The 18,160-nt window shown below is 42.9% G+C and overlaps 1 protein-coding gene across 1 annotated transcript in view; it reads left to right on the top strand.

Annotated features, from left to right (window-relative positions):
- The first annotated feature begins 11,674 nt into the window (after nt 1-11,674).
- LOC135092150 (tubulin alpha-4 chain-like) overlaps nt 11,675-18,160 on the top strand; it is a 55,175-nt gene continuing 48,689 nt past the window's right edge. Inside the window, exon 1 of the mRNA XM_063990414.1 lies at nt 11,675-11,943. Within this exon, the coding sequence (XP_063846484.1) occupies nt 11,941-11,943 (3 nt within the window). The 5' untranslated portion in view covers nt 11,675-11,940. The remainder of the gene's footprint in view (nt 11,944-18,160) is intronic.

Here is an 18,160-nt window from a genome sequence, read left to right as displayed (position 1 = left end):
GTGTGTGTGTGTGCGTGTGTGTGATTCACCTACGGTCGTCTGCTGGTCATCCAACCAGCCGTTCCCCTACGGAAAGAGCTCAGAGCTCATAGTGACCGATCTTTAGATAGGACTGAGACCAGACACACTGCACACTGGGACAGCGAGGTCACAACCCCTCGGGTTACTTCCCGTACCTACTTGCTGCCAGGTGAACAGGGGCTACACATTAAAAGGTTCGCCCATTTGCCTCGCCACGTCCGGGATTCGAACCCGTGTGTGTGTGTGTGTGTGTGTGTGTGTGTATGTGTGTGTGTGTTTCACGGATTAACTAATGGGGACTTCCAATGCAAGCGTATGTAGTAGATGGCAAGTGGATACAAGCAACACATTGATCAAAGTGTGCTAAACATGGTAGCAGCTTTCATAAGATAAGTCAGGAGGAGGCTGAGTAGGTCACTAGAGGGGGCTGACCTAGACTGGTTATCTGAGATAGAGCAGGCAGGAAGAGTCTCGTGTGACAAGGATGAGGTTACGACTGACCCAGAGCCCTAAACTAAAGGTATATTTTGTTGTGGTCAGGAAAGCGAGAACAATGTTTGTTTTAAGTTTGTCTTTATTTGAAAGCAGATGAATTAACGAAAGAGAATGACTTAGGACGTAAGGTTTGACCCAGAGCTCTAGACTAAAGGCATATTTTGTTGTGGTCAGGAAGGCAAGAAAAATGTTTGTCTTAAAGCTTGTCCTGTATCTAAAAGCTGACGAATTAACAAAACAGACATGACTCAGGACGAGAGGAGTGACCCAGAGCCCTGTGTGTTACCAGACCTCAGTATAACAAAGAAGACTAAGAGGCGACTTGATACAGGCGTTTAAAATCATCAAAGGCATTGATAACATGGAGAGCAGTAAATATTTCACCATAGACTCTTCAAATTACACGCGAGGAAACGGTTGCAAAATTGTTGGGAAAGCCTTCAACTCTCACGAATCAAAAAACAATTTTTTCTATCGAGTTGTAAATCTATGGAATGGGCTTTCTCGGGACGTCATAGACTGCAACACCGCTGAGACTTTTAAACGCCGTCTTGATAAACATCTTGCTTGCAATCCGCGGCTAACAGCGTTTGTTTGCTAGTGATTAACTTCCTTGCCCTCAGGAAAGGTGGGCACCTCATTTTATCTATTTTCTTTCTTTCCTATAAAATTTCCTTCGTTTTTTTTTTTTTTTTCCTCTAATCCCGTAAGGTATTTCTTTCCGACCTGTTTTTCCTGTACGGCTTATGCCGGAGGGAGTGGAGGGTGGGGAGAGAACCTTCTGCTTTTCTGTCCTTTTCTTCTACTATCGCCTTAGTAATCTTAGGTTGTAAGATCTGTTGTGGCCTGTTTTTCTATGTAACTCTATGTAACTCTATAAACAAGTGGTTAATTTTGGGAACCAGCAAGCTCCTCTCCAAGTTTCCATCTGCGCCTACCTACAGGTGCGCTCTCCAGCCACGTATTTTGTTGTGCTAATATCTACCTTTATCAGTCAAGAGGCTTAAATAATTTCCTGCCTTATCTACTCCCACACTCGAGATTATTTGTACGTTATTTCACCAGTAATTCACTCTCCTACGGACGAGCGGTATTTTATCAGGACAATATTTTATTTACCGAGAAGACAGGAAGTGATCTATTTGCCAGCTGTTTCTTCCAGATAAAGGGCCGTGTTCAGAAACGCTTTACTCTCTCACTACAAGTATTTTCAAAGCCCTCAGAGATGATTAGTAGGGTTTTCAAGAATGTTTCTCCAGTTAATAACATAGAAATTTTCTTAATTTTTCACTAGAACTGTAATCACTTCAACTAGAGGTTGAACTAACTAAAAGACTAAAGGTTAGGGCACACGGGATAGATGGGAAGGTGTTAGGCTGGATAGGGTCATGGCTTAGCGACAGGCGACAAAGGGTTGTAATAAACGGCTCGAAATCCGATTGGGGTCATGTAATTAGTGGGGTGCCACAGGGATCAGTATTAGGGCCATTGTTATTTCTAATATATATCAATGACTTGGATAGTGGAATTAGTAGTGATGTTAGTAAATTTGCGGATGACACAAAGATAGGTAGATTAATTAGGTCGAATCAGATGCCGTCGCCTTGCAGGCAGATTTAAATAAGATGAATGAATGGACGGACAGATGGCAAATGCAATTGAATATCAATAAATGCAAAGTACTTAGTGTAGGTAGAGGAAACCCACATAGTAGGTACACATTAAACAACGAAACTCTGGTAGGTACAGGGTTCGAGAAAGATTTATGAGTTATAGTTAGCTCTGAACTCCGTCTAGGAAAACAATGCATAAAGGCCAGAAACAGGGCAAATAGGGTACTAGAATGAATTTTTAGGAGTGTTAAAAGTAGAAGGCCTGAAGTAATATTAAAGTTATACTTGGCGCTGGTCAGACCTCATCTAGACTACGTTGTGCAGTTCTGGTCCCCACATTACAGGAAAGATATAGGTCTATTAGAATCAGTACAGAGGAGAATGACTAAAATGATACAGGGGATGAGGAGTATTCCTTACGAGGCGAGATTGAAGTTGATAAATTTACATTCTTTAGAGAGACGTAGGTTAAGAGGGGACCTGATAGAAGTCTTTAAGTGGTATAAGGGTTATAACAAGGGGGATGTAAGCAAAATTCTTAGGATCAGCAACCAGGGTAGAACAAGAAATAACGGGTTCAAGCTTGAAATATTTAGGTTTAGGAAGGAAATAGGAAAAAATTGGTTCACAAATATAGTGGTAGATGAGTGGAACGGACTCAGTAATCATGTTGTTAGTGCTAGGACACTAGAGAGCTTTAAGAGAAGATTAGACAGGTTTATGGATGGGGATAATAGATGGAAATAGGTAGGTATATTTCATACAGGGACTGCCACGTGTAAGCCTGGTCGCTTCTTGCAGCTTCCCTTATTTCTTATGTTCTTATGTAGAGTATTTTGAAGGGAGTGCAGATGTTGGCAGATGTGTTTCATAGTTTGAGATACACAGATTCTTCGACTCCACTGGGCTCGAGAATGTTCATGGATGCAGTGAACGAAGACATTCTGGTTATGGGTGTGGCTGAGGAAGGCGCAGAAAATAGAACGCGTGGGAGAAGGTTGATCCACTGTGGCGACCTCTAACGGGAGCATCTGAAAGTCGAAAGTATAGTAGTAGTAGTAGTAGAAATAGCAGCAGCAGCAGCAGCAGCAGCAGTAGTAGTAGTAGTAGTAGTAGTAGTAGTAGTAGTAGTAATAGTAGTAGTAGTAGTAGTAGTAGTAGTAGTAGTAGTAGTGGTAGTAGTAGTGGTAGCAGCAGCAGCAGTAATAGTGTTAATTGCTACACCTATATGCAAACCATCGTGACGTGACAGTTTGAAGCAATGTGGCAGATTTCTAAAACATAATGATGGATTTCAACGCTCATTCCTCTCCTAACCTGTCATTCTGTTACACACTTCTCGACCTGTCTGTCTTCTGAGGCGTTACATCTCACATTTTTCTTCCCATCGTAGTTATATTTCTTACGACACACGCAATTTCTGCCTCTTCCTCTCAAGGTCTCGGTGCACCAAAACAAAGCCATCCCAGAATGCATAGTTTGGCAGGAGTGCATTCAAGGGACGGCCAAAGAACAATGCTCGTCTCTTGTCCCTGTGTCGCCTTTGGAAACAATGTATTAACGCTGAAGAACGACTGGTTGACATTCCTCCTTCCTGTAACTTGAATTCTTTCAAGAGTGAGGTTTCAAGACACTTATCCTCCAATTTTCAATCTGTAGAACACCACCTCTCCTCTTCTAAACCTCATCTTCTTTTCCTCACTGAAACTCAGGTGTCTGAGGCAACTGACAGTAGCCCCTTTTCTGTTCCCTCCTACTTTCTCTATCCTCATTTTCGATCCAAAGCTGGATGTTGCGTTTATGTGCGCAATGACTTAACCTGCTCTCGTGCTCACGCTCTTGAATCTTCCGAGTTTTCCACCATCTGGCTACGACTACAGAGTAACTCTCAAACTAAATTTATCTGTGCTGTATACCTCTCACCTAACTCCTCTGACTATAAGAAATTCTTTGACTACTTAACTTCCAAAGTGGAGCACATTCTGACCCTCTTCCCTTTTGCAGAGATCTCCATTCTTGGAGACTTCAATGTTCACCACCAGCTTTGGCTTTCCTCTCCCTTCACTGACCATCCTGGTGAACTAGCCTTCAACTTTGCTATCCTCCATGACCTAGAGCAATTGGTGCAACACCAATTGCATTCCACCAATCGTATTCCTGACCGTCTCGGAGATACGCCTAACATTCTTGACCTTTTCCTGACCTCTAATCCTTCTGCTTATGCTGTCATCCTTTCTCCGTTGGGGTCCTCCGATCACAATCTCATATCTGTATCTTGTCCTATCGCTCCAATCCCTCCTCAGGATCCACCTAAGCGAAGGTGCCTCTGGCGTTTTGCCTCTGCTAGTTGGGGGGACCTGAGGAGGTATTTTGCTGATTTTCCTTGGAATGACTACTGCTTCCGTGTCAGAGACCCGTCTTCGTGTGCTGAGCGCATAACAGAGGTGATAGTGTCTGGCATGGAGGCGTACATTCCTCACTCTTTTTCTCGACCTAAACCTTCCAAACCTTGGTTTAACACAGCTTGTTCTCGTGCTATACATGATAAAGAGGTAGCCCACAAAAGGTACTTAAGCCTTCTATCACCAGAATCTCATGCACTTTATATTTCTGTCCGGAACCATGCCAAGTCTGTTCTCCAACTAGCCAAAAACTCCTTCATGAACAGAAAGTGTCAAAACCTTTCAAGATCTAACTCTCCTCGTGACTTCTGGCATCTAGCCAAAAATATCTCCAATAACTTTGCTTCTTCTTCTTTCCCTCCTTTATTTCAACCAGATGGCACCACTGCTATCACATTTATTTCTAAAGCTGAACTCTTCGCTCAAACCTTTGCTAAAGACTCTATCTTAGACGATTTTGGGCTTGTTCTTCCCTCTCCTCCATCCTCTGACTACTTCATGCTACCTATTAAAATTCTTCGCAATGATGTTTTCCATGCCCTTGCTGGCCTAAACCCTCGGAAGGCTTATGGACCTGATGGGGTCCCTCCTATTGTTCTCCGAAACTGTGCCTCCGTGCTTGCACCTTGCCTAGTCAAACTCTTTCAGTTTTCTGTCAACATCAACCTTTCCTTCTTGCTGGAAGTTTGCCTACATTCAGCCTGTTCCTAAAAAGGGTGACCGTTCTAATCCCTCAAACTACCGTCCTATTGCTTTAATTTCCTGCCTATCTAAAGTTTTTGAATCTATCCTCAACAGGAAGATTCTTAAACATCTATCACTTCACAACCTTCTATCTGATCGCCAGTATGGGTTCCGTCAAGGCCGCTCTACTGGTGATCTTCTGGCTTTCCTTACTGAGTCTTGGTCATCCTCTTTTAGAGATTTTGGTGAAACTTTTGCTGTTGCCTTGGACATATCAAAAGCTTTTGATAGAGTCTGGCACAAAGCTTTGATTTCCAGACTACCCTCCTACGGCTTCTATCCTTCTCTCTGTAACTTCATCTCAAGTTTCCTTTCTGACCGTTCTATTGCTGCTGTGGTAGACGGTCACTGTTCTTCTCCTAAATCTATTAATAGTGGTGTTCCTCAGGGTTCTGTCCTGTCACCCACTCTCTTCTTATTATTCATTAATGATCTTTGTTACTGCCAGAGAGAGAGAGAGAGAGAGAGAGAGAGAGAGAGAGAGAGAACACTGAGGATGGTAGTAGATGGGATAGGGAGAAGATATTTTGCTGACCTGATGAATTTAGCCTCGGCCGTGTTAATGGAGGTCAGATAAGGACTTCAAAGACTCCACACAAGAAACGTGTGTAGGGGACACCCAACTCTGCCCTGCCCTGGGGCAGAAGCAAGTATACTGTAGAGGGGAGCGGACGTCGTGAACGAGCGTCTCGCATTGAGAGTGATCTCCAGTCTACAGGGGTTAAATGACTCGCCAACACGTGAGTGTCTTGACTACAACATACTCAGTGTAACATATATGTCCTGTTAGTGTACAGCTTACAGTAGCACAATTTGTAATCTTATTCTGTAAGACTGATACTGTTAAGCTACCAATGTGTGCAGTAACGTAAATCTATAAACCTATTCCATAAGGCTGAGACTGTTAAGTTACCATTACATATTTGTCTTTATGAGAACTTGCTCGCGTCCCCAGGTTTTGACCGATTCAATCAATACATCGAGTCAGCGTGAAACGGGTCTTATTATCCTGCACTGATCGCCCTAAGAAAGTGGCGATCACAATCTTCTAAACCAAACTTCTTGTCCTATCTACTCCTACGCTGATGATACCACCCTGCACTTTTCCACGTCTTTTCATAGACGTCCAACCCTTTAGGAAGTAAACATTTCACGCAGGAAAGCCACAGAACGCTTGACTTCTGATCTTTCTAAAATTTCTGATTGGGGCAGAGCAAACTTGGTATTGTTCAATGCCTCAAAAACTCAATTCCTCCATCTATCAACTCAACACAACCTTCCAGACAACTATCCCCTCTTCTTCAATGACACTCAACTGTCCCCCTCTTCTACACTGAACATCCTCGGTGTGCCTTTTACTTATAATCTGAACTGGAAACTTCACATCTCATCTCTAGCTAAAACAGCTTCTATGAAGTTAGGTGTTCTGAGACGTCTCCGCCAGTTTTTCTCCCCCCTCCCCCCCCAACTGCTAACTCTGTACAAGGGCTTTATCCGTCCATGTATGGAGTATGCTTCACATGTCCTGGGGGGCGGGGTTCCACTCATACTGCTCTTCTAGACAGGGTGGAATTAAAAGCTTTTCGTCTCATCAACTCCTCTCCTCTAAATGACTGTCTTCAGCCTCTCTCTCATCGCCGCAATGTTGCATCTCTAGCTGTCTTCTACCGCTATTTTCATGCTAACTGCTCTTCTGATCTTGCTAACTGCATGCCTCCCCTCCTCCCGCGGCCTCGCTGCACAAGACTTTCTTCTTTCTCTCAACCCGATTCTGTCCACCTTTCTAACGCAAGAGTTAACCAGTATTCTCAATCATTCATCCCTTTCTCTGGTAAACTCTGGAACTCCCTGCCTGCTTCTGTATTTACACCTTCCTATGACCTGAATTCCTTCAAGAGGGAGGTTTCAAGATACTTATCCTTCAACTTTTGACTACCACTTCGGACCCTTTTATGGGACTGGCATTTAAGTGGGCATTTTTTTTTTTATTGGATTTTTGTTGCCCTTGGTCAGTGTCCCTCCTACATAAAAAGAAAAAAAAAATTGAATGATCCTTTTTTACTTTTCTTTACAAACTAGCACCTCAGTGGGCAATTTTTCTCGTCCTTTTTGTTTTCCTAGGCCATTATCCCTCTTACATAAAAATAAAATAATACCAGAACTTCTAATCCGACACCTAGACGAGCATTTCAGTGTTCCATTGTTCTAGCGGCTCCCCGCGTTGCCGAGGCAGGTGCAATACTAAAACTTCCTGCCTCACATCTTTTCTCTCCCTCATTCCGGAATAACTGTTGTAAAGTCATTAAGATACGATATCCACACGGGTTTTCCAGCCTTCCAGTGGTCCCGTGCGTCGCTGAGGCAGATGCACTATGTCCTGTCTCGCATCTTCTCTCTCTTTCTCTCATCCTGGAATAATTGATATAGAAAGTCATTTCTAGAGCTTCAGAACAGATATCCAGACGGGTTTTTCCAGTACTGTAGCGGCCCCCCTGTGTTGCCGAGGCAGGCGCGAGGCAGTATTGCTTTCTGCCTCACATCCTTGATCTTCCCCCTTCATCCTGGACTAATTAGTGCTACATGGCGTGTTTATGGCAAGAACAGAGTACATTGACGCCGAAGAGATACCGCGATAAGACTGAAAACACAGAATCTCTCTCTCTCTCTCTCTCTCTCTCTCTCTCTCTCTCTCTCTCTCTCTCTCTCTCTCTCTCTTCTTCGACACATGTGTAAGGAAGTATTAATTGAGGAAGAGGGCGGAGGCAGACCAGTAACAGCAACAGCAGCAGCGTGCCGCGGGATTCTCCTCCACCACCTCTTCTAGTATGTCACCGCCGCTGCCAATTTCCTCCTCCCCTGCACTGGCATGTCCTTCCTTCTCCTGACTCACGCCTGGCTCTCTGTGTCTCTCTGAGCTTACCACACACAGCTAAGGCATCTGATGATATATTCGCCTTATTAACTCTTTTACTACCCTGACTGTCTTTTCGTAACGTTTACAGACAGAATAAAGAGAGGATAAAACATTAATATTATATTTTCAAGACTGCAGGAGTATCTAACATGTTTTAGTATGAAACTGTGTCTGAAAAGCTGTGAAAGGATTATGAGAAAAGAATATCTAGCTATGAAAGGGTGAAGGGAAAATAACATTACGTTTTCTATAAGTACGTAATGTGATGGGGATATTATAGTATACGTGAATATAAAGAGTGGTTAAAGGTACAGCTACGCATTCAAGGCTCTCTAGAAACCAAAGGATTGCGCACCGCAGTCACTCTCGTGTGATTCAAGAATGTTGTGCAAGATGTGATTGAAGATGAGTCATGATTTCTGGTGGTGGTGGTAGTAGTAGCAGTAGTAGTAGTAGTAGTAGGTGGTAGTGTCGTTATCGTTGTTGTTATTGCTGTAGTTGTTGTTGCTGCTGCTGCTGCTATTGTTGTTATTGTCGTCTGTGTTATCATTGTCATTGCTCCTAGAAGATAAAAGCGAAAGGAACACTAGGAACGAGTGTCTGGTGAAGTGAGGGTCAGTTTTTAAAAGGCGACACCAACGTGAGAAAGACGCGCCCCAGCCAGAAATGTTCTCAGTAGCACGTGAGGCAGGAACAGTTGTTGATATATGACAGGCGCGCGCCGTAGACTATTGGTGAATGCACGGCTCGGAATGAAAAAAAAGGGTCACTAGTTTTTCCTGAGTATAACTGAAACGTCTTGCTTTTTTTCCATTATTCTCCATTGATTTTACAGTGTTTGAGCGCAGGTCAGTGGCGCGGGTCCCTAAATATGTTCTGCTCGGTACCTTTTCTTTTGAAACTTAAATGATATATTAATGTTGAAGAAGATATTAAGCCTTATTCAACTTTACGTATGTGTTATGTTATAAGCAACTGGTATCATAAGTAAACTCCAAACACTTCAAACTTAGTAGCATAATTAAACTCCAAAGATTTCAAACTTAGTAGAGAAAGTAAACTACAAACACTTTCAAATTCTACATACATCAAAAGATAGTGCCCCGGTGTATGCAGGTGAGCGGCGGCAGCCTCAGGGTGGCTCCCGGCTCCCCAGGGCCACAGATCGTTGGGGTTGGCTTGCACTTCCGCGAAACGTCTCCGTAATAGAGTTTGCGTTGTTGTTCTTCCCCGCAGTCACGCAGGCGCCAGAAATCCATGCACTTTCTATTTAGATTCTAATTTGATTACATATCTGGCGCTCCATTAAAATGATATGTGGTTGGTGAACAAAAAGGAATGTTATTATATATATTCACACGTGAAATTATTGTGCCTGAAGACAGTGATAGGGCGGCGAGGAGGGGCGGCGCAGGGCTGCCACCATGCGCACCTACATATTATCTCCCATCACATCAACCGCCCCTCCCATCTTTGTCAATAAGCGCCTCACGTTTTGGTGCATATGTACTTATCAAAACAATGCTCACTTGAGAGCTGAAACCCTCGAGATTCCTCAGATGTTAGTCCAGCATGTTACTGCAGCACGGCAGGCGAGGTTGAGGGCGATGTGGCGTGACACTGGTGACAGCTCATGTGGGTTTCCGGAGCACGCGGTTGGCAGCTGTGAGTCAGGCTCGGCGGCCGCTCCTCTGTGCTGCCTCTGGGCTTCCACCGCCCACGAGGGACAGCCAACAGGTGGAGGAGCGCCTGTCGTCTTCCGGGACAGCATGATATTAGCTCGATACACAGTGACACTAATCCAGAGAGGAGTGTACGGGGTAAAGATCGAAATGAGGAGAGAATAGCGTTGGTTTGGAATGAGAGTTTATCCGTCAAATTCATTCTCTCGTGTTACTTGACCTTCTGTCTCCCTCAGGCGCTTTCCTTATTGTGTATGTCCACGTGTATATGCCAGACAGTGATGGTGACGGGCACATCACTGCAATAGGAAGGGATGTTAGGAAACTCATGTTATGTAATTGTCTGCTGAGATAAACAGATGTATCGCTGGATAGATGGACAGATTGACAGATGGATAGGTAGATAGATAGATAGATAGACAGATAGGTAGATAGGCTGATAGATATATAGAAAGATAGATAGTTTAAAAGATAGATATACAGAAAAAATAGGCAGATAGACATACAAACAGATAGATAGATTGTCAGAGAGAGAGAGAGAGAGAGAGAGAGAGAGAGAGAGAGAGAGAGAGAGAGAGAGAGAGAGAGAGAGAGAGAGAGAGAGAGTTAGTTTCGACCACAAAAAGCCTTATAGTTTTCACAACAAAACAGTTGGTCCGTGAACGAAGTACTTTTTCTGCTTCCTGCCAGACAAAAAGCCAGGCGGGGGTGGCGGCAGTGATTGGCTGACGGACAGGACCGCGACTGCCTCGGGTCATCCATTAAAACTCTATCTGTTTTTGTCACCTTGATATATGTAACTAGGCGATCTAATGAGATTAAAAAGGAACTGTATTTACTCTGAACATGCACACACACAAGGCTGGGCACAAGGCAGGCTGGCACACACACACACACACACACACACACACACACACACACACACACACACACACACTCAGTATACTTGGGGAGAATATAAGTTAATTGATTCAATATATAATTTGCCTCTCTCCGTTTTCCTGCTCGCTATGTCTTGAATGAATATGTGTGTATGTGTGTGTGTGTGTTTGTAGCTAGTAGGTAGGCAGTAAATTGAAGATAAAGATAAGGAAGAAACATGAAAAAAGGCAGTCAGACAGACAAAAATAAAAAAAAAAAGAACAGATAGGCCGACAGACAAACAAACGGACAAACAGAGAAAGAGAGACAGACGGACAAGCCAAGCAAAGATGCAAGAAAAAACAGAAAAGAAGAAAAACAGAAGCAGATTGGCAGGCAGACAGACAGGCAGACAGACAGACAGACAGAAGGAGACTGACAGAGAGGTAGACAAAGAGAAAAACAGGGAGAGTCTGGCAAGCAGACAAATATAGAAACAGACAGGCAAACAAGAGAGAGAGAGAGAGAGAGAGAGAGAGAGAGAGAGAGAGAGAGAGAGAGAGAGAGAGAGAGAGAGAGAGAGAGAGAGTACGCACGTGATAACCTCTCCTACCTAACATGTAATAAGATATGGTAAAATTCATACACAGATTAACAAATTCAAGAAGAAAATAACACCTCACACATCTATAAAACCGCTTTGATGAATGCTTGATAAGACTTGATAAGACACCGCACACTTTGTAACAGTGAGTCACGGAGGAGCAAGCCAGCAAGCCAGCAAGCCAGCAAGCCAGTGAGGCAGCCAAGGTGAACAATGACAGTGTTGGTGTGGAATATCCCTGTCTTGCACCTTTTCTCTCGAATTTTTGATGATGTGGAGCGGCAGTCACGTGACCCTGAGCAGCGGAGGGTATATAAACGTCGGGCGAAGTCGCCAGCTGATCATTCTGGGTGAAGCATCGGTGGCGTGCACGTCGATCTGCGCTCTCAGCTGCCTTCACCGGGACCAAGCTTGCTTTCTCACTCTTTACGCTCTCCCTCACTGATTCCCTCAGCACCAGCCAGCCTGTACGTGACACTAACCGGGAAATACGTCAAGTCACCGCCACTTGGAAAGAGGATAGCTGTCCCTCTCAGCTAAGAGCAACCAGTGTTTGTGAGCACACGCCGTCACCTCGCCAGTTTCCACACTCCGTCTCGCCAAGATGGTGAGTGTGACTGTTGTTACTCCGGGGAGTTTAAACTTTAAAGGGCGCCGGGTGGGTGGATGGGCCATTTAAATCTGATGTGTTGGCTGCCTACTTGAGTCTCCCAGAGGTGTGATGATGCTGTTTCTGTGGTTTTAAGTTTATCAAGGGTTGGTGTTGTTGTTCATGAGTCACAGAGGTTATGTTTCAACTGGAAGAACTACACTTGAACTGTTCCATTGCAATTTAGTGCTGAGTCATTACGGAGCTTTAAAAGAAGACAAAACAGATTTACGAATGAAGATGATGGAGATAAGAAGGCATCTTTTACGTAGGCTTGATGACTTCTTATATCTTCCATTACTCTCTCTGTTCTTAATGGGAAGAGGAGGGACAGGGGAAGACATTCGCTGGTAGGAGTCTGCTGGGCTGCTGGACAGGACGAGGTATTTATAGTATTAGGAACTCATGAACTAGGTCGTGAGAGTGGAGGGTTGGATAAGCTGCTCCGGATGCTTCTCGATGCCTGCTCGCTCGTGCTACTTGGCTCGAGAAGGTAGCCAGGCGGGGACAAGAGAAATAAGGCGTGGAGAAGCTTCTAGGATTTTGATTGAGTCTTTCTTTGTCTTCATTAGAAGGTTAAAAGGCATATTAGAGGAATTCATGAACAAGAAAAGCAGGTATAAACATATATTATTATCTTGGCTTGAGAAGGTGGCCAGGCAGGGAGGAAGAGAGCTGAGGAGTTGAGGGGCTTCTAAGATTTTGATTGTTTCCGTGTCCTCATTACGAGCATCAGCTCTTAGAAGATTAGATGAGTTGCACGTTACATGAATTCATGGATAAGAAAGTGGGCATAGATATATTCGCTATCCAGGGACTGCCATGCGTTGGTCTAGTGGCTCCTTGCAGCTTCCGTGATTTTTTTTTTTTTTATCTTGCAGTCACCCTTGTGGTCATGTGTATCATGTCACTGCGGTGGATGGTTACTGAACTCTGTGAATCTGTTACCAATGCTGATTATGTTCCGTGGTATCATATCGTTATCTGCTAATGACATGCGGGAGAGTTTTATGGTTAGAGTTTTTATGTAGTCCTGTGGGAGTGATGAGAGTGATGGTCGTGATGTGAGTGTCAGGCTGAAGGTCAAAGATCAGACTCAGATTACCCTTTACAGTATCACTTTATATTTTATTTTCTTATATTATTAAAGCTTCCCATTAAACTTATGACATTTTTCATCATCAGTGACTCACGATTCAGATTATCCTCCTCAGTATCACGACACCAGTTAATATTTGTTTTTTTTTTATATTAGAGTTTCCCATTGAATTTATGACATTTTTCGTAATCAGGGACTCACAAATCATCATCCATCTTCATTTACTTAAGTTTGACAAGAATTAGATAACTTCATAACGTTTGGAGTGAGTGATGTAAGAAAAGCAAAGCACCTCCTTGACATTTGGGCATTGTAGCACTGCAATAGTAGAGGCGCCACAAGTATGGAGTCCTGTGGTGTGAGAGGGGACGCCACCTACTGCAGGTCCCCTGGGAGTGAAGCAAAAGCATGAACATCCCTGAAAGAACCAAAGAGTCTTACAATGCAATAGTCTGTGTCTGGGTCAGCGTCCGCAGCTCTGAGGCACACCCGACTGCACTTGCGTTTGTGTGTGTGTGTGTGTGTGTGTGTGTGTGTGTGTGTGTGTGTGTGTGTGTGTGTGTGTGTGGTGGGAGCTACAGTCCACAGGTGTGTAATTCAAACGTGACATGGTTCAGGTAACTCTTCCTACACCTGTGCAACCTTCTCGTAAAACAATTAAGGGATTTAACTCTCCACCTCCCCCCCCACTCTCTCTCTCTCTCTCTCTCTATTTTCATTTTTCTCCCTTTTCTCCTTCACTACCTGCAAAGCCAGACTACATTTCGTGTCTAGTGACCAGCGGAGTGTGGTGGTGTGTTGCGGAAGTGGTGGTGGTGGTGGTAGTGGTAGTGGTAGTGGTAGTAGCAATAGTGGTTGTGGTGGTGGTGGTGGTGGTAGTAGCAGTAATAGTGGTAGTTACGAGGCGTGGTGGTGATGGTGATGATAATGATGATGACTGTATAGGGAGGGTGATCCGTGAGTGTGGCAAAGAACTGTCCTGTTTCAGAGAGAGAGAGAGAGAGAGAGAGAGAGAGAGAGAGAGAGAGAGAGAGAGAGAGAGAGAGAGAGAGAGAGATTTCAGAACGGGGGAAAGACCGCAGGATGTGGTGAGCGGGAAGTGTTGCGTGATGTGTGTGTGTGTGTGAGAGAGAGAGAGAGAGAGAGAGAGAGAGAGAGAGAGAGAGAGAGAGAGAGAGAGAGAGAGAGAGAGGTGTTAGGTGTACGTGATATGTCTAGGGATTGCGGTGTTTGGGCAGTCTAGTACGTAAGAACATTACGTGTTAAATACATCGGTTATTAAGAGGTTATGGAAGTTTAGTCCGTACCTGTGTGTGTGTGTGTGTGTGTGTGTGTGTGTTCATGTGTTCATTCCTCCACTGTAATGGTCTGTTGTGAAAAAAAAAAAAACACTTGGATAAAACAACGTGTATTATTCAACAATGACTTAATGAGTTGTAGATCCGAGAGCCTGTCACCTTGAGAGAGAGAGAGAGAGAGAGAGAGAGAGAGAGAGAGAGAGAGAGAGAGAGAGAGAGAGAGAGAGAGAGAGAGAGAGAGAGAGAGAGAGAGAGAGAGAGAGAGACTCTGGAGTGTTCTCGATTCGTAACCAGAGTGACAAATGTTACCTGGTTAGATGAAGAAAGGTGTGCAGTTCAGGTGTACGTGAACTGAACCAAGCGAACAGAAGGATAAGGTGATATATTGAGTCAAAACATTAATAACTACGAACCGTAAAGAAAAAAAGAAAAAAAAAACTTCGTTCTCTCGACTGGAAATATTTTTAAAAGGCCACAGAGATGATTAGCCAGTTTCTCATGAGTGCTTTTTACTATTGCTCTGCAGAATTTTGGTTGAATTATCACTGAAATTACAAAAAACTCCCTTGTAAAACAATGAAAACTTCCACTAGGTTGTGTTAAATATAAGGGATAAGACGCTGAAACGTTTAAGAATGCTGAGTTAACCGTAGATTATTTTAGTAAAGAGCAAAAATACAACTAAACAAGACTGGACAAGACGAAGAGGTGGATTGAATAGATAAAAGTATGAGAAGATATGATTGAGTAGAGAGGTATACAGGTGCAGTGTGTGTGTGTGTGTGTATGTGTGTGTGTATGTGTGTGTATGTGTGTGCGCGTGTGTGTGTATTGGCAGTGTGGTGGCGGGCGTGAGAAGACAGAGAGAGAGAGAGATAAAAAAAAAAAGTTAAGTAAAGAAAGCGAGACAAATGACGAGAAAAAAAGGAAAAGGAAAAGGAAAGATGTGTAACTGAAGAAAACAAATGAGGAAAGAAGGAAATTTAAGGAAAAACGTGAAGAACAAGAATAGTAGTAGTAGAAGTAGCAGCAGCAGGAACAAGAACAGGAGAAGGAGCAGGAAGAAGAGAGTAATGTTGTAACGTAATGGTCTGTGGCAGTAACGCAGTGACGGACACACGACTAAGAATCTATAGAGAAGGGAAGGCCAGGACTGAGAGACTAGGAGACTGACAATAGCTGTGGTCTGGAGGGAGGAAGTGTGGTAGGGCGGAGCTGTGGTGTGTGGTGTGGTGGGAGGCTGGAGGGTCTGGAGGGACTGGAGGGGTATTAGGAGGAGGAGGAGGAGGAGAGGAAGGAAGAGGAGGAGGAGAGGAGGTAGCGATATGATAAATGTAAGATAAAGAAGTGAGGGAGAAGTGTGTAATAAGACAATTGTGTAAGAGAGAGAGAGAGAGAGAGAGAGAGAGAGAGAGAGAGAGAGAGAGAGAGAGAGAGAGAGAGAGAAATAATACTGATCCCATTACCTTCACCAACCTATCATAGCACACTCCCAAACAAAGCCTTCTCGTTTTCTTTGGCTTTTTTTCTTTTTTTTTTTTTTTAGTGATACCTTGACTCGCCGACTGCCATCCTCTTCTATCCCGCACGGAGAAAAAATACTGACAAAAACGGTTATTCTATCTATACGTACTGTGACCTCCCTCCCTCCTCTCCTTCCTCCCTCTTTCCTTCCTTCTCTCTCATCCTTTTTCCTGCCACGTTCTGTTCCCGCTGTTCTCTTGAGCCACACACACACACACAACGGTGATAAGTGAATAGATGCATGGATTAAAATGTTGCTAGGACAATTATGATAAGGTTATCTTGTAACAAATTTAATCAGTACAATAAAAGAAGATAAATAGTTAAATGCTGGTTGGATGACTCAAAGGGAAATAGATGAATGAAATTAATGAATAAATAGATAAATGAATCATTGAATAAATACTGATTCGGCTACTGCTGGTAAGTGTGCACAGGTATGTTAAACCATCAGAAACGTTTCTCTCCCTAGAATCAGTTGTATATTTCTACTCGTGTGTTGCTTGAGAGAGAGAGAGAGAGAAAAAAAAAAAGGACGAAAACAGTTAAGTCCTACCAAAATCTGTTTATTTATTTATTTATTTATTTTTTATATTTATTTATTTTTTTTATTCCTGTGAAGGTTTTCTCTTTTTAACATTTAGTTCCTGTCAAAATTTATCTTCTCAGCAGTGAGTTAATATTCGTATATCACCATTTCCCCTTCCCATCATTTAGTTAGTTTCTATTAACATTTTCTCTTCTTAACGTTTAGTTTCTATCAACATTTTCTCTTCTCAGCAATTAGTTCCCATCAGTAATTTCTCCACTCAAGTTGCGTGCGTGTGTGCAAACTTTTCTGCATTCCCTTCATTAAGAGAGCACCTTGTGTGTGCGCAGAGACACCGAGGCGTCGCTTGTGGGTCAGGAAGCTGGAACACGAGCGGGGCGGAGTCACGCATCGCAAATTGGTGCAGAACAGGGGAGGTCTAAACAGGTGGATCCGTTTTGAAATTGCTATATCTCTGCAAATCCGAACAGGCAATGAATAGAGCTCTTACCATTTGAAAAGACAGGGAACAAATGGTAAAATTCAATTTCTAATGGTAAAAATTCTATTCGTGGCTGTAGAGATGTAGCAATTTCAAATCAGGTCTATATTTGTTAAACGCCTTGCAGTTTGAAACGTGACTTTTCTTCCTATTTAGGCTCAAACTCATGGTCAAAACTTAGAGGCAAACACAACTTCACTCGAAATCACTGCCTTTCTTGGTGTGGCATATGATATAAATGGAACCTTGTAGGAAATGTGACTGAGTAGATTTTTACGTGTAGATGTCCTATTCAAACTCATGGTCAGAACCTCGAGACAAACACAACTTCACTCGAAATCACTGCCTTTCTTGGTGTAGGGGATGTAACCTGAATACTTGAACCCTGTAAGAAATGTAACTTTTTATGTTTTTATATGTATAAACTATATCTATGTAGGAAATGCGTCTCTACTCTGAAAACACAACTGCACTCGAAATCAATGCCTTTCTTGATGTAAGAGATAATATATATATATATATATATATATATATATATATATATATATATATATATATATATATATATATATATATATATATATATATATATATATATATATATATATATATATATATATATATATATATATATATATATATATATATATATATATATATGTATAACTGGAACCTTGTAAGAAGAGTAAGTGAATTGATATTTAAGCGTAGAAACTGTACTGTATTTATGCAGGCAATGCGTCTCTACGCTGAAAACTGCTTAGGTTATAAGTGACGTGCCCTGTAGGAAAACTGTCACCATTTCGCACAAGTGAGGTTTAGGAGGAAGCTGAGAGTTACTGAAGCGTAAACGTGATGATTGCAATGCCTCGTGGCTCCCACACGCCCCACACAAAGCATGGAGTGCAGGATGGAAAGTTGAACGGTTTATTTAATGCAAGACGCCCAAAAAAGTGGAGACACGAGCGTGGAAACTTCCTGCGTCTAAAAAGCAACGGAAAGAAAAAGCATTACGGAAAGCGCTGAGGTTTTTTGTGGCTTGTGTCTGTTGCATGCGAAATAAGTGCGAAAGATTTTGTTACATTTAGACGAAAAGCAACGATCGCTCGTGAAAAGTTTTATGATAGTGCTGTGTTATTATTATTATTGTTGTTATTATCTCTCTCCTTTTTCTTTTCTTCCTCTTTGTTGTTGTATTGTTGTTGCTGCTGTTTTTGTTGCTA

The sequence above is a fragment of the Scylla paramamosain genome, chromosome 3 (genome assembly GCF_035594125.1).
Source record: "Scylla paramamosain isolate STU-SP2022 chromosome 3, ASM3559412v1, whole genome shotgun sequence".
Classification (NCBI taxonomy): domain Eukaryota; kingdom Metazoa; phylum Arthropoda; class Malacostraca; order Decapoda; family Portunidae; genus Scylla; species Scylla paramamosain.
This window is presented reverse-complemented; position numbering and strand designations above follow the sequence as displayed.